Genomic DNA, 17,455 nt, shown 5'->3' with positions numbered 1-17,455 from the left:
CCTGGGATCCATTTGGGACAGGAAACAAAACAGAGTTCCCCTGGCTTTTCCTATAGGAAATCCAAAGTGCGGTCGGTACCGAGGCCTTGGTGCCCCTACTCACCTGGAAGTGGAGACAGGCTTAGGGTTAGATCTGGACTGCAATTATCTCGCTCTGTAGACAGAGGAGGAATGGGGAAGATTTGGTTTGGATACTGCCGGATCGTACTGTAGAGCTACTCCCTCCCCTCTCATCGAAAGAGAAGGGGCAGGAAACGGTTAAAGCAAATCTGCGCTCTGCATTCCCAGACAGGCTTTGCTTAATCCTTCTTCCCGCTCTAATAGACCTTCACCCCCTGCCTTTCTTTTATTTCCCTCGACCCCCCCTTACCCCTGAGTTATTACTAGCATAACAACCTAACGGTCTTCCCCCAGAACCCATCACTAAAGTTATTTATCTGCAAACCTGACCCCACCCCCATCTATTCGGCGGCAGCTTTTTGCTGTTATTGCTCAGATGCCGGCCAAGATGTGACCAAAAAGAAAAAAAAAAAAGGGTATAAAAAACCCCACCCCACCCCCTTCTCAGCGCCTCCTACACGCCGAGCTCCCACACCCCACAGCCTACAATCCTCCGAGAGGCTGGAGTGATTAGCATCCCGAGAAGCCAGTCGGAGGCAGAAGAAGTCGGAGAGCGCTCGCGGTAGGAGTGCCAGGCGGGGCTGCTTTAGCTCCGGCCCAATGGGGCTGGGGCGAGGGAGGGGCAGTAGGTGACAGCACGGGGAGCTAGGGGGAGTCCGGGCAAACTAAAGTGCGGGGATCAATGAGTGGCGAGCAAAGTTTCTGAGTCCTGCTCCAGCTCGCGGTCTTCCCTCCCCCTCTGTTTGTGTTTCGACAACGCGGGGTGTGTGTGTGTGTGTGTGTGTGTGTGCGCGTGTGCGCGTGTGTGCGCGCGCGCGTGCGGCGGGGAAGGGGCGGGGAGAGTGTGAGGGAGCAGCCGGAGGTTGAGAGGGGCTCGCGGAGCTCCAGCTCCACAGCGGTACAACCTTCAGCCCGGGCAGGCGAGAGGGAGAGCGCTGACAGCCGCCGTCCCGAGCTGCCGCGGGCGCCGCCACAGCCCAGCGCCGACTTCCCCGCCTCCACCGCCAACGGTGAAGGAGAAAGAGGGATCCACCACCCCCCCCGCCCCAAACCAAAAGCCTTGTGGATTACAAAGTGAAACTGACACGGGACAATAAAAGCAAAGGCAAAGGGCACGAGGTCAGGGGCGAGGCGCACTAGAGTGGGCTTCTGACTGGGGCCGCCGGAGAAGGAGTCCCCTGGCATGGTGAGGGGAGGGGACTCGGGGACAGCGCGCTGCTCCTGCCCGACCCCGGCGAGGCCGAGAAGAAAGCGGGACCTGCGCTCGATTTGGATGTACAAATAATGGGTCGGCAGGCGTCCCGGCAGAGGTAAAAAAAAAAAAAAAAAAATGCTGAGGCGCGCTGGATTTTGCCTGTGCCCAACTAAGGGCTCGAAGCCGCAGCAGGGGCGGCGGCGGCTCCTGCTGGAGGAGAAGGGACGGAGCTGAGCGCTCCCGGGTACCGGAACCTAGCGCCAAAGCGAGCGCTTGGAACGCAGTTTGCTAGCTGCCCGCGCTCAGACGCCGCCGCCTGGGCCTCAGCGGCCACTTCTGCAGCCCTGTTGGAGGGGCGTTGCAGCCTCGTTCTTGAGGAGAGGGGACTCGAGGAAATCCCTCGTCTCCAGCTTTTGGGAAAGCAATTTGATAATCTCCAGGTTCCCCATCGCCCCCTCCCCAGTGCGCAGTTGTTCTTTCCACACACCGCTACGGACGTTTGTCCTTCCCTCTTCAGTTTCTTCGCCTTGGGTAAGTTCTAAAGTTTCTGAAGACAATTGTTTGCAATGATTCCTCATATACCTTAAGTACAGGCAACCTCTCCCAACTCACATCCACCCAGCCGAAAACGCTCAGACTTTCTGGATTCGAGAACAAAGTGAAGGGGGAAAATATAGGAGGTTTGAGAAACTTTTCTGGGGACTCGTCAACAAACAGGAGTGCCCCGAGGGATGCCCTGCCGCTTTTCCTCAAGGCATCTCTCCCGCGCTAAGCGTCCAGATGGCTACCTGGAGCCTTTTGCTGATGCGACTTGCTTCTGCTGGACTGGAGGTTCTTTGAAATAGCAGAGCTCCCAGACAGATACATCGGCTGCATGTTTGCTGGTGCCTACTTGATCCCTGTCATTATCACTCTTTTTTGCCTCACCTCTTCCTTCTCTTTATCACACCGTTCCAGGGAGCCAGGACCATGGACTTGGCAGCAGACAGGGCTCCTGGCCGCCCGTGGCTCCCGCTGCCCACTTTATCATTATTTCAGCTCCTTCGCGTCTTTTGGCTGCTGTCACTGCTACCGCGGCCGGCCCGGGTCAGCGGGGCCGAGCAGCGCCAGGTGTTTGAGGTGCTGGAGGAGCAACCTCCCGGCACGCTGGTGGGTACCATCCAGACGCGCCCAGGCTTCACCTACCGACTCAGCGAAAGCCACGCCCTGTTTGCCATAAACAGTAGCACCGGGGCCCTGTACACCACTGCCACCATCGACCGCGAGAGCCTACCCAGCGACGTGATCAACCTGGTGGTTCTTTCCAGCTCACCCACCTACCCCACCGAAGTGCGAGTGTTGGTGCGGGACCTCAATGACAACGCCCCGGTCTTCCCTGAACCCTCGATTGTGGTCACTTTCAAGGAGGATAGTAGCAGCGGGCGGCAAGTCATCTTAGATACGGCCACCGACTCAGACATCGGCTCCAATGGTGTGGACCACCGGTCCTATCGCATCGTCCAGGGCAACGAGGCGGGTCGCTTCCGCCTGGACATCACCCTGAACCCGAGTGGCGAGGGCGCGTTCCTGCATCTGGTGTCCAAGGGCGGGCTGGACCGCGAGGTCACGCCGCAGTACCAACTACTGGTGGAAGTGGAGGACAAGGGAGAGCCGAAGCGGCGGGGCTACCTTCAGGTAAACGTAACTGTGCAGGACATTAACGACAACCCCCCAGTTTTTGGTAGTTCCCACTACCAGGCGGGGGTGCCTGAGGACGCGGCGGTGGGCTCCAGCGTCCTCCAGGTGGCGGCAGCGGACGCGGACGAGGGCACCAACGCGGATATCCGCTACCGGCTGCAGGACGAGGGGACCCCCTTCCAAATGGACCCCGAAACTGGGCTTATCACGGTGCGGGAGCCCCTGGACTTCGAGGCCCGGCGCCAGTACTCGCTTACCGTGCAGGCTATGGACCGAGGCGTGCCTTCCCTCACTGGGCGCGCCGAGGCGCTGATTCAGCTGCTGGACGTCAACGACAACGACCCTGTGGTGAAATTCCGCTACTTCCCTGCCACCTCACGCTACGCCTCGGTAGATGAGAATGCTCAGGTGGGCACTGTGGTGGCTCTGCTCACCGTGACGGACGCAGACTCCCCCGCGGCCAACGGGAACATCTCTGTGCAGATTCTTGGGGGCAACGAGCAGCGCCACTTTGAGGTGCAGAGCAGCAAAGTGCCGAACCTGAGCCTCATCAAAGTAGCCAGCGCCCTGGACCGGGAGCGCATCCCTTCTTACAACCTAACAGTTTCTGTCTCTGATAACTACGGGGCGCCCCCTGGCGCAGCGGTTCAGGCGCGCTCTTCTGTGGCGAGCTTGGTGATTTTCGTCAATGACATCAATGACCACCCTCCCGTCTTTGCCCAACAAGTGTACAGAGTGAACCTGAGCGAGGAGGCGCCCCCAGGAAGCTATGTGAGTGGAGTGTCTGCCACTGACGGCGACTCTGGTCTCAATGCTAATCTGCGTTACAGCATTGTCTCTGGGAACGGACTAGGTTGGTTCCACATCAGTGAACACAGCGGCCTGGTGACCACTGGGTTTGCTGGGGGCTTGGACCGTGAACTCGCTTCCCAGATTGTACTGAATATCAGTGCTCGGGACCAGGGGGTTCACCCCAAGGTTTCCTATGCCCAGCTTGTAGTCACCCTCCTGGATGTGAATGATGAAAAGCCAGTATTTACCCAGCTGGAAGGATATGAGGTGTCTGTGGTTGAGAATGCCCCAACAGGGACTGAACTACTGGTGCTTGGGGCAACTGATGGGGACCTGGGTGACAATGGGACAGTGCGTTTCTCCCTCCAAGAGTCTGAGACTGACCAGAGGTCCTTCCGCCTGCATCCTGTGTCGGGGAGGTTGAGTACTATCTCCTCCTTGGACAGAGAAGAGCAAGCTTTCTACTCCCTGTTGGTTCTGGCCACAGATCTGGGCTCCCCTCCCCAGTCATCAATGGCTCGAATCAATGTGAGCCTCCTGGATATTAATGACAACAGCCCTGTGTTCTACCCAGTCCAGTACTTTGCTCATATTCAGGAGAATGAGCCTGGAGGTAGCTACATCACCACAGTGTCTGCCACTGACCCAGACCTGGGTCTCAATGGAACTGTCAAATATAGTATATCAGCCGGGGACAGGTCTCGGTTTCAGGTCAATGCTCAGAGTGGGGTTATTTCTACAAGAATGGCCCTAGACAGAGAAGAAAAAACTGCTTACCAGTTGCAAATAGTGGCTACCGATGGTGGCAATTTACAGTCTCCAAACCAGGCAATAGTAACCATCACTGTATTGGACACTCAAGACAACCCACCTGTATTCAGCCAGGCTGCCTACAGCTTCGTGGTCTTTGAGAATGTGGCTCTGGGATATCATGTGGGTAGTGTGTCTGCATCCACCATGGATCTCAATTCCAACATCAGTTATCTCATTACTACTGGGGATCAGAAAGGTATGTTTGCTATCAACCAGGTCACTGGGCAGCTTACCACAGCAAGTGTGATTGACAGAGAAGAGCAATCCTTTTATCAGCTGAAAGTAGTAGCCAGTGGGGGCACAGTGACTGGAGACACTATGGTTAACATAACAGTTAAGGATTTAAATGACAACTCTCCCCATTTCCTTCAGGCAGTAGAGAGTGTGAATGTGGTAGAGAATTGGCAGGCAGGTCACAGCATTTTCCAAGCCAAAGCTGTGGACCCTGATGAAGGTGTCAATGGCATGGTACTCTATAGCCTGAAGCAAAACCCCAAGAACCTCTTTACTATCAATGAAAGGAATGGTAATATTAGTCTGCTAGGACCCCTGGATGTTCACGCTGGTTCCTACCAGATAGAGATCTTGGCATCTGATGTGGGTGTTCCTCAGCTCTCCTCTAGTTTCATCTTAACAGTTTATGTCCATGATGTAAATGACAACCCACCAGTGTTTGACCAACTTTCTTATGAGGTCACCCTTTCTGAGTCAGAACCTGTGAATTCTCGATTCTTTAAAGTGCAAGCTTTTGATAAGGATTCAGGAGCAAATGGTGAAATTGCATACAGCATTGCTGAAGGCAATACAGGGGATGCTTTTGGCATATTCCCAGATGGTCAATTGTATATAAAAAGTGAACTGGACCGTGAACTTCAAGACAGATATGTTTTACTGGTTGTTGCTTCTGACAGAGCAGTGGAACCCCTTAGTGCTACTGTGAATGTTACTGTAATTTTAGAAGATGTAAATGATAACAGACCTCTTTTTAACAGTACCAATTACACATTTTACTTTGAGGAAGAACAGAGAGCTGGGTCGTTTGTGGGCAAAGTAAGTGCTATAGATAAAGACTTCGGGCCAAATGGAGAAGTAAGGTATTCTTTTGAAATGGTGCAGCCAGATTTTGAGCTGCATGCAATTAGTGGGGAAATTACAAATACTCATCAGTTTGACAGGGAGTCTCTTATGAGGCGGAGAGGGACTGCAGTGTTTAGCTTTACAGTCACTGCAACAGATCAGGGGCTCCCTCAGCCTCTCAAGGATCAGGCCACAGTACATGTTTACATGAAGGACATAAACGATAATGCTCCCAAGTTTTTAAAAGACTTTTACCAAGCGACAATATCAGAGTCAGCAGCCAACCTGACACAAGTCTTAAGAGTATCTGCCTCAGATGTTGATGAAGGTAATAATGGACTTATTCATTATTCTGTAATAAAAGGAAATGAAGAAAGACAGTTTGCTATAGACAGTACCTCTGGTCAGGTGACACTTATTGGCAAATTAGACTATGAAGCAACAGCTGCCTATTCCCTCGTAATTCAAGCAGTGGATTCAGGGGCAGTTTCCCTCAATTCGACTTGTACCTTAAATATTGATATTTTAGATGAAAATGACAATACCCCTTCTTTCCCTAAATCAACACTATTTGTTGATGTTTTGGAAAACATGAGAATTGGAGAACTCGTGTCCTCTGTTACTGCAACTGATTCAGATTCAGGTGACAATGCTGACTTACATTACAGTATTACTGGGACTAACAATCATGGAACTTTCAGCATTAGCCCAAACACTGGGAGTATTTTTCTTGCCAAAAAATTGGACTTTGAAACACAGTCTTTGTACAAATTAAATATAACAGCAAAAGACCAAGGAAGGCCTCCTCGTTCATCTACAATGTCAGTGGTTATACATGTGAGAGACTTTAATGACAATCCTCCTAGCTTCCCTCCTGGGGATATTTTCAAGTCTATTGTTGAGAACATTCCCATTGGAACGTCTGTCATTTCAGTGACTGCACATGACCCTGATGCAGACATTAATGGGCAACTCTGCTATACGATCATCCAACAGATGCCAAGGGGCAACCACTTTGGCATAGATGAAGTCAAAGGTACTATCTATACAAATGCCGAAATAGATCGGGAATTTGCTAATCTCTTTGAGTTAACTGTAAAAGCCAATGATCAAGCTGTGCCTATTGAAACTAGACGGTATGCTTTGAAAAACGTGACCATTTTGGTTACAGACCTCAATGACAATGTTCCAATGTTTATATCACAAAATGCCCTGGCTGCCGACCCTTCAGCTGTGATTGGTTCTGTTCTGACAACAATTATGGCTGCCGACCCAGATGAAGGGGCGAATGGAGAGGTGGAGTACGAGATCATCAATGGGGACACAGACACCTTCATTGTGGATCGTTATAGTGGAGACTTGAGAGTGGCTTCAGCGCTGGTGCCTTCTCAGCTGATCTATAATCTCATAGTCTCAGCAACAGACCTTGGCCCTGAAAGGAGGAAATCAACCACTGAATTGACCGTCATTCTTCAGGGCCTTGATGGACCTGTTTTTACACAACCCAAATATATCACTATTTTGAAGGAAGGAGAACCCATTGGCACCAATGTGATATCAATAGAAGCAGCTAGCCCTAGAGGATCTGAAGCCCCCGTGGAGTATTATATTGTTTCAGTCCGTTGTGAAGAAAAAACTGTGGGACGTCTCTTTACTATTGGACGACAAACTGGCATAATTCAGACTGCAGCCATTCTGGACCGCGAACAAGGAGCCTGTCTTTACCTGGTGGATGTTTACGCCATAGAAAAATCAACTGCTTTTCCCAGAACACAGAGAGCAGAGGTAATGATTTTGTCATCCCTTATGATTATTTGTTGCTGTGTTTTTTAGGAAGATTGTTCTCTTTATATTTACTTTCTATAGCAATTTACCTTTACTGTTGATTGTTCATTTTACTGACAGGAGCATATAAAAATGTTCTGTCACACAGACTAACAAGAATTACATGCAATTTAGCCTCAATCCTGATCAAAACCAAACAATGGACAGTTTTTACCTTATATTTCATCTCACACCATGATATGTGTAAGGCTAATGAGAGCTCTTTAGCCATTTCAGAAGTACAAAAAGAAATATTCATTTATCTAAGTTACATCACCGCACTAAACTAAACACCTCACAGTAAGGAAGTCTACCAGAGAATGAGCAATTTCAGACTTAAGAAATCCGTATTCCAAAATGAAGAGCTTTGGTAGAAATCAGCATTATAGCATGGCTTTCAAGGGGGAGTGGCTGTGGACTGACAGTTTACATCAGGACGGTATTAACTTTCACATCCTCAGCAGTCTTGGCAGTTCCTTTATAGACAGTGACTAATTTCAATGTGCTGGGCCAAGTTTGGGGAGATTCCTGATTTCATCTGCCTTCACATTTTAGGCACTATCTTCTGACTTAGAGTAATCCTCTCTCTTCCCTCTTGAACTAAAGCATGTAATGTGCTGTGAATGATCAGAGATTAGAAGCTGTTTCTTGAGACAAAACTGTGTTGTTCAATGCCATGGTATAGGTACAAGTTGTTCTGTCTGCTGATGAGCAAGAAACTAGTGTTTCAAAGCGTAAGCCAAAAGATTTCAAGCTTGGCCTTTCCCGGGGTATATTTTTGGCTGTTACTACCTCAGTGTTTCATTGATTTGCTTTTTAATTGAACTACTTCCAATGTTGTTCTGATAATCAACTAGAAATGATATAGCTGTACTCTGGAAAGCTCGTTTGCCATTTCCTAAGTTCTCTCTCCTCACTCCCTTCAAAGAGATTCTGGTGTCACTCAGCCAAAAACACAAAATATCAAATGTAGTTGTGATACTCGGCAGTAACCCAGACACAACATGCTAGTGAAACTGAGGCTCATGTGTTTGTTTTCTTGCTTTTTTTTCTTGTTTTTACAGAGGTGAGGGGTTTTCTTCATTTAAAAATGTTCATTTATTATTATTATCTTTCTGAATCCCCTGTGATTTTTTTCTCGTTAGCTAGCTATGTCTATTCTATGGATGGAACAGTATATTCATGGCCTAGAGGATATTAGAGATATAATTAGAGATATAATTCTTAATAGAGATATAATTCTTAGAGATAAAATTTTAAGTGGAATTCAGTTTTATCTTATACACATAGACCTGAAGAAACTTTTAACCCATATGTCCTCTTTTACCTAATTAGTTTTTTAAAGATCTTAACATACGTCTTACTTATTGAGCTATTTGGTTTAACTCAGGCTATGATTTACATGTAATTTTATTTTGATTTGGGGTTATTCCTCCCTTAAACCCACTCCCTGGCTCTACCTTCCTTCTCTGGAATTATTTCTTAGATGAAGAGATTTAAGCAGCTATTAAAGACAGGCAGTTAAGTCATTCTAGACTTTAAATTTGTTAAACTGTAAAACAAATTATGTTATTGGTTGTTTGGTTCAATGCATTACATTTTCTCTGCAGTGAGAATAAATGTCCATTGTTTTCATTAGAAGATTTATTTAGTCTTATTATTTATCCATGAGATATGCAAAGATTAGCTTAGCTTAAATTTATTAAATAGTGCTGTTTCTGCATTAGGCACGAGGACTAAAAATTAATGATTATAAACCATTTTGTTAGTAATAGGGGATTATATGTCTGTTACTTTTTTTAACCTCAAATAGCACCGATATGAAAAGTTATTTATATTTACTGTAGCCTATTTAAAAATCTGGAGAGAATTCATCATGATGATTTTTTTATGAGAAAAAAATTGTTTGTCAGGGTACCTTCTGTGAACTGAAGTGCTGAAATTGTAAACCAAGTTTGAGTTCCCAAGCTCCAACCACTCCTAAAATTAAAAGCAAATGTGTTTCTTCAAAGAATATTGAAAGCAGTAGTTGGGAGCTAGAATTTCATATTATTATTGGTTGTATCTTTCAAGTGTATACAATAAAGTTTTTTTCCTTCTGCTCAAACAGTTAATTTACCGTGATTCTGCAAAAAGAAGCTGTAAATTACCTCTGGTTGTCAGAGGTGATATTTCAATTGTTTGTTTCTAAGTGTAAACTTTGCTCCAGTGCATTTTTTAACAATTTATTCGTGTACACTGATAGGAGTCTGGGTTGCTTACTCAGGTTTCTGGCTAGAGTCATGGCTGATCACATTCCGTGGACAAACAGAGGGTCAGTGGGTAAAAGAGAAATGATTTAATCTGCATTCTTTTTCAAGCTCTGACACTTGTGTGTGTGGGGGAAGGGGGCAGTGCTGGGGACTTGGCTCTGATACTTCTCATTCCAGAGCTCTGTCCAGTTGTACACCTTCACTGCCCCTACCTGTCATAACTAAAACTTTGGCATGAATGAGAGTGTCTTTGAAGGATGGCTTTTGTGTTGCAGACACAAGGTTTATTATCCTTTTATTTTATATCTTTGTATTCTAAGAAGAGTCTTGATTATGTTAGAATAGCTCATATACACTTTTTTAGGTTCAACAAAAAAATTGGAGCTGTAGCACATCCATAAGCATTTCTCTTTTAATATGTGTTTTATGGGAACATGCAACTTAGAGACTGGGTTGGACTTCTTGAAGGTCAAAGGCTTTGTCTCATTGGTCTTTATTTCTTTTATTTTTTACACCTTTATTGGAATATAATTGCTTTACAATGTTGTGTTAGTTCCTGCTGTACAACAAAGTGAGTCAGCTATGTGTATACATATATCCCCATATCCCCTCCCTCTTGAACCTCCCTCCAGCCCTCCCTATCCCACCTCATTGGTCTTTATTATCTCCTAGTATTATATCTCCTTGATAATAATATCTCCTAGAGCCTGGTGTATAGTAGGTGCTCAGTACATGTTTGCTGAATGAAATGGTAGAAGAGCTAAGACTGGTGTGTGCATTCTTGTGCTTCAGGAATAATCAGCAGAGAGAAGCCGGGGGAATAAAGGAGGTTAGTAAATTTGATCTTGATCATTATTTGAACTAAGGACATAAAGACATACTAATTATGTCTGTTCTACAAATGAACTGAGAATTGTCAGAAGACTCAAAGAGGAAAGAGGAATTTAGGTGGGTGGTCTCACATGGAACTTAGGGTTTAAATGGAGAGAAATACTGTATATGCTTCTAGGTTGCAGTTCTCAAATTTGTCGGTCACAAGACCCCAAGAGCTTTTGCTTGGGTGTGTCTTATCTATTAATATTTATATTTTGAACATTAAAACTGAGAAAAATTTAAAATGTTTATTAATTTCTTTAAAATCACATTAACCATATAACATATTTTTATTTTATTTTATTAAAAGAACTTAATTTTGCCAAACTTAAAAAATAATGAAAAGAGAGACATTATTTTACATTTTAATAAATCCCTTTAATATCTGGCCTAAGAGAAGACAGCTGGATTCTCAAATCTTCTTATTCCATCTACTGCAATATTTCTTTTGGTTAAAGTACATGAAGATAATCCGTTCTCACTCAGATAGACAAAGCTGGATAAGGGAAAGATATTTTGATATCCTTTTCAGATAATTGATGATTTCCTTTTGATACTACACCGGAATTCCACAACTGTCTGTTTCTTAAAACTTACTTGCAATTAGGAATCTGAAACCCTACCATTGAACTTTTCATACTTTGTTGAATGAAAATACTGATCTATCTTGCATTCTGAATGGAAATTTTACCTGTGTGTGACTTAGAAATATCAGGCATTGATCATTTAGAAAATACTGGTTATAACTGATAAGGATCTTATCAAAAGAGTCGTTAAATATATTGACTCACAACCTCATGGTGATGGTTTGAAGTTTTCCAAATTTGAATTTTCACTTATAAGCTCAAATTTTATCATTAGTAATTAGTTAGTTGTTGTCCTGATGTATTAGGCTTCCTTTGTCCATTTTCAAACAAACAAAAAAGGTCTGTCACATACCAAATCTAAAAAAAGTGTAGTTTCTCTGTCAGTTGTTCTTTCAAGTAAAAATTGTATTCTGTAAATAAAGCACCTAGTTCAGCCTTCAACTCAATCCATCACACACATGCTTTTCTTTGAGGCTACTTACAGTGGTACAGATTAATGGTTCTTTGTGCACGTTTCACTATTTGTCACCCAAATATTGAAAAGACATCAGGATCTAATGGTCTAGATTTAATAATATTAATCATTTTACTGTTTCTTCAAGGAGAGTTCTTCAGTTTTTAAGTGAAACTGGCATTTCATTTTTACTGTGCCTAGAAAGTGAAGACTACAATTAGGGCTGAATACTTTGGAACTACTGCTTTGCTTTGTGCTAAGGCACCAGCAGTTTTACCTGCCCTTTGCTTTTGCACCTCTAGTGTAAATGTCAACATAGTGAAAAGGCAAACAATGTTTTGTATAATTATGACCACAGTTTTTTTAATTTCCCAGGCATCTTTAATGGGTCTCTGGTATGCCTAGGGCCCCATGTTCCACAGTGGGAGAACCATTGGTCTAGGCACTGAGATTTTTGCAATTCAGTAAAAAAAAACAACAAAAAAAGCAACTAGAAATATTCTATTAAAAGTGTGTTTAGAATGTTAAGTGAACAAATTATGATTGCGTTTAGATTAGAAATGAGTTTTAGCAATTGATAATAAATAAATTTATTTTTACAGTGAAACCATCAAGAGTTCCAGGAGAAATGATGGAGGCGTTTGTAATATCAATACTGAATATCAAGTTTAGAAATGATTTTCTTCCAAAGGGTTTAGAAGAAGAGTTAGTGCACCTTATATTAAATGTATGTATATCTTGTGTATCATTACTCACAGGCAAAATATAAGCAACAGAACTGAATATTTAATAATAATGATAATAATAATAATTATTATAAAATTTATTGCATATCACTATGTTCAGTCATTGACCTGAGTGCTAAGTGTTTCTTTAGGGATTTTTATCATTTGAGCCTCACAACAACGTTAGTCATATCACTCCCACTTCTTAGATGTGGAAACAGTCTCAGAAAAGTTAAATGATTTGCTTAGGTTCAGATTGATAGAAAGAAAAATCACATCCAGACTTGCATAATCCATTATTTGTGTTCATAGCTACTGTCCTATAAAGACAGGGTCATCTGTGGTCTTTGTTAAGGGAGGGGCTTTTTTACTCCATAGATAAAAGTATAGATGTATGCTTTTGCTAATCTTGTTTTCACACCCTTATTGGTGTTAAAAACTCTTTGAAAAGTAGTATTATGTATTGTCTGAACCAAGAGAAGCATGACTTTTGCTGCCTCAATCAAGGCCATCAGCAGATGCTGTACATTCCTATGGGTCAGTTACTGGTAGCAGCAAGGATTCCAAGTTGAGGACCTGTGGAGGTGTTTTTGGAGCAGGGAAGAAGGGTGAGAATATGAGAGAGGGGCACTGGAGACAAAGGAAGCGCACACGTATATGCAGTGACTCTCCTCATTTACAGTACTGTACAGGTTGCAAACAGTTGCTTACATTATTTGTGGAGAATAGGTGGAGAATCCATTTTTGGATTTTCAGATGATAAGTCTTACTCTCCTAAGGAATAATGATGAAATTGTGTGGGTGGAGTGTGAGGATTATATTCAAAGGGAGAAAACATTTTCTTACTGCCTCGACTTTTGACTTCCCCATTGTTTTTTTTTTAAACAATCTATGATTATTTTCTGATTCTATTTTTTCCCTGTTGGTATGTGTTTATTAAATGTATTAAACTGTGACTTAAAGGGACCTCTATAAGTTTTCAAGACATGTATAAATGAGTATCACAGACAGGAATATTGATGGACAATTAAGCTCATGTTGCATAGTTCATATATGGCTTCAGGATGCTTGATTTGGTCTCTCTCTTTTGTTGATATATTTCCATAGACATAGTTTATTTTCTGACAGAGTTATTGTTTATTTCTCTCTTTGCCTTTATTAAAACCCAAAGTATTTTAATCCTTTATTGTTCCATTAGATTTTGAGGCAACTACTCTAGGAATAATTTTGAAAAGATATTTATATACTTCATATTTTGTGGAATCAATTTTCCATTGCACTGTCTGCAGCTTGCACTTTGCCATCATTACAATGAAAAACTGCCAAAGAACCTCATTAGCTGTGAGGGACTGTTGAGTTAGTGACTGTAAAGGATTCCACAGGCCCTGAGGTATGTCCTGTCTTCCAAGAATTAATATGTCTAAGGTTCAGCTCTTGATGAATATCCATGAAATTAGGTAGTATTCAGAATAAGGAGCTTGGGAGTGGAAACTGAAGAAGAGTAACTGGCAAGTGACATGGCCAAAATGAATTAAAGGGTTTCTTAAAGCCTCCTAGATATGGAATATGGTAAATATATTCTAATGCTTTCAGGCTTTAAGTAGTCTGTGACAACAGCAGCCAATTTTAGTAGTACAATAAATAAGGAGGAGAGAGTATGAAGAAGGCAGAGAAGTGAAAAATTTTAAAACTTCTGTTAGACAAATATCATTTATAAAATATGTGCATGTAATATATATATATATAGTACCATGTACTAACATGTATGCAACCATTGTACAAAGATTACTGGATTTTCCCTGGTGTTGAAATTCTGAGACAAAATGGGACAATAAAGTCATGAAGATGACAGAATCTAACTGGAAGATAATTTACACGTGGCAGTCAAGAATTGTCTCTAGGGATGCAGTTTCCAGACATGTATGCATATTTAGGAAACAATTAGGGAATAAAAACCAAGTTTTAAGGTATTGAGGAAATGTTGAGAGACATTTATAAACCCTGTTTGACAACTGGCAACTGGGAGCCAAGGGCATTGTTATGGATTATTTGTTTCAGATTATTGACATTTTTCTGAAATGTTTTATCATGTATAGATTCTAACATATATAAAGTGTTTACATTATGTCAGACACTGGTGAGCACGGGGCATTGTCTTGCCTTCACCATAATCCACGACATCTCACCATTTGACAAATGAGGATACCAAGGCTAATGGAGGTCAAGTTTATGGAGCTGGTTTATGGTGGAATGGAATTTGAACCCAGCAGTCTGACTTGAGTATGTATGTTTAATCCCAACACAACATGTTATAAGAAAGGTTGATACTTTCTATACTCTCATAGGCATACAAGTTTTACTGTGTAAAAAGTTGTTTTCATATTTTTATATTTCTTCATACTGGTGACTGAAGAAATATAGGGTAAAGTGAAGTTTAGTTAATGACCCAATAGTAGGATTACTTTAGGTCCCTATTAATCTTTATTTAGGTTAGGCTTGAATAAATGGACCTATGATGTCAGTTCTTCATTTTATTTTGCGATGTGCCGTGAGAATATATTTCCATTCTTCCAGTTACTGGCTCATTTACTTTCTTCCCTTTTCAGCAAAATTTTTGAAAGAGTTGCCTTTCCTGTCTTCTTTCTTCTCATTATCTCTTAAATCTACCCCCATCAGGCTTGGCTTCTGCCACTCTAGTAAAATTGCTCTTACGAAAGCCACCATGATAGCCACATGTTTACATCCATTGGGCAGGTCTCAGTGCCCACTGTATATATACTTCTAAGTAATCAAACTCTCAGGATTTTTATTCTGTTTCTTGGACCAGCTCCTTTTCAGCCTCCTTCACCAGCTTCTCTCCATGCTCTCAAATTTTAACTGTTGGAATATCCCTAGAATCAGTTCTTGAAAACCTCTTCCTTTTTAATCTACACTTATTCTCTTGAAGATCTCAATCAAACTCATGATTTTAAATAACATATGAACATATGAGTCCAAAATTTTGTCTCCACCCTGTATATCTCTCCTGAATTCCATATTCATATAACCAACCACTTACTCATTACATTTGATTAGTTTCTTAATACATATTTTAAATTAACATTTCCAAATCTGAGCTCTTGATATCTTCCCCAATAAAAACTGACTCAAGAACCCTCAGCCATCTCCTTTTCAATTGATGGCAACCCCAATCTTCTAACTGCTCGGGCCAAAAATTTGGTGTTCTTTGACTTCTCACTTTCACATCCTATGTGCACTCTGTCAGTTAATCTTGGCTCTCTCTTAAAAATATATCTAGGACTTCCTTGGTGGCGCAGTGGTTGGGAATCCGTCTGCCAATGCAGGGGCACGGGTTCGAGCCCTGGTCCGGGAGGATCCCACGTGCCGCGGAGCAACTGAGCCCGTGCGCCACAACTACTGAGCCTGCGCTGTAGAGCCCGTGAGTCACAACTGCTGAGCCCGCGAGCCACAGCTACCGAAGCCCATGCGCCTGGAGCCCATGTCCCACAGCAGGAGAGGCCACCGCAATGAGAGGCCCACCCACCGCAGCGAAGAGTGGCCCCTGCTCTCTGCAACTAGAGAGGGCCCGTGCACAGCAACAAAGACCCAACGCAGCCAAATAACAACAACAACAACAACAATATATATAGGGCTTCCCTGATGGCGCAGTGGTTGAGGGTCCGCCTGCCGATGCAGGGGACACGGGTTCGTGCCCCGGTGCGGGAAGATCCCACATGCCACAGAGCGGCTGGGCCCTTGAGCCATGGCTGCTGAGCCTGCACGTCCGGAGCCTGTGTCGGCAACGGGAGAGGCCACAACAGTGAGAGGCCCGCGTACCGCAAAAAAAAAAAAAAAAAAAAAAAAAAAAAAAAAATCAGAAACTGATCTTTTCTCATCACTTATACTGTTACTCCCTTTGTCTAAGATGCCATCATCCTTCCCTTGGATTATTGAAGACAGACATCTTCTTACTGATTTCCATCATTCTTTCCCACTCTTGTCTTTCCTTGCTCATCTTCTTTACTCATACTAGCTTCTTGCTAGTCCCAAAACTTGCTAGGAATACACCTGCCTCAAAGCTCTTGCTCCTGGATCCTCACTCTGCATAGAATGCTCTTTCCTCCAGAGCACCTACTTGTATAATTTCCTCCCACGCTTCCAAGTATTTGCTCATATCTCACATTCTAAGTGAGAACTAACCTTCCTTTACTGACTTATTACTGTAGCTCCCCACCCCCTCATCCTGCCTGATCTCCATTTCTCTATTACAGTGTTTCATATTCCTCCCCCGTAGAATTGATCAGCCCCCTTCACCAGCTTCTTCTCATCTCCCGAAATGGTAAACGCTGGGATGCCCCTGGAATCAATTCTTGCAATCCTTCTCTTTCTAATCTACTCTATTCCACTGAGGTGACGAGCCCAACCAATCTCATGACTTTGAATAATATATATACACTATAAGGTATAAGCGCATGTGTGATATAATTTGCTGATCTGTAATTTTGATTATATTTTATCTGTCTTCCTCCTGCTAGAATGAAGTTCCACAAGGGCAGGTGTATTTATCTGCTATGTTCACTGATGTACCTCAAGAGTCTAGAACATTAGTTGGAACATAGTAGGCACAAAGTAAATTTTTGTTGGATGAATGAATGAATAAATGAATGAATAACTAATGAACGGATGAGTTGATTTCCCTGCTTCTGTCCTTCATCTCTGTGATTTAGTCTAGCAGGTGGAATGATCCTTTAAAATGTAGGTCAGATCATTTCACTTCTTTGCTCAAAACCCACAGCTTTCCATTTCACTCGTAGTAAAAGCCAGATCCCTACAGTGAGCCCCAAGGCCCTTTGTGGCCTGCTCTCATCAGTCAGTCATTTCCTGACTTCTCTTCTTCTTGGCTGTCCCTCCCTAAGCATGCTCAGCCGCTTCACTGTGGGCTGTGGCCCAGCCTCGGGAGCTCCTGCCTCACCGCCTTGGGCTGCCTGGGCTCTCAGCCTGGACTGCTGGCTTTGTGCTTCTCTCACATCTTTTCTCAAAGTCACCTTGCAAAGTTCTCATTCCCT

The 17,455-nt window shown here is 43.5% G+C and overlaps 1 protein-coding gene across 2 annotated transcripts in view; it reads left to right on the top strand.

The window, feature by feature from the left end:
• Positions 1 to 968: 968 nt before the first annotated feature.
• Positions 969 to 17,455, top strand: part of FAT4 (FAT atypical cadherin 4) — a 172,657-nt gene continuing 156,170 nt past the window's right edge. Inside the window, exons 1-2 of one of the 2 annotated variants that reach the window (XM_079921069.1) lie at positions 969 to 1,846; positions 2,273 to 7,459. In XM_079921069.1, the coding sequence (XP_079777195.1) occupies positions 2,285 to 7,459 (5,175 nt within the window). In that variant the 5' untranslated portion in view covers positions 969 to 1,846; positions 2,273 to 2,284. Of the gene's footprint in view, positions 7,460 to 17,455 lie in introns of both variants that reach the window. The other variant, XM_079921068.1, reaches the window with a different exon arrangement.

This window comes from Stenella coeruleoalba (genome assembly GCF_951394435.1).
Source record: "Stenella coeruleoalba genome assembly, chromosome: 4".
NCBI lineage: Eukaryota > Metazoa > Chordata > Mammalia > Artiodactyla > Delphinidae > Stenella > Stenella coeruleoalba.
Note: the sequence above shows the minus strand (reverse complement) of the source record. Positions and strands in the feature narration are given on the sequence as shown.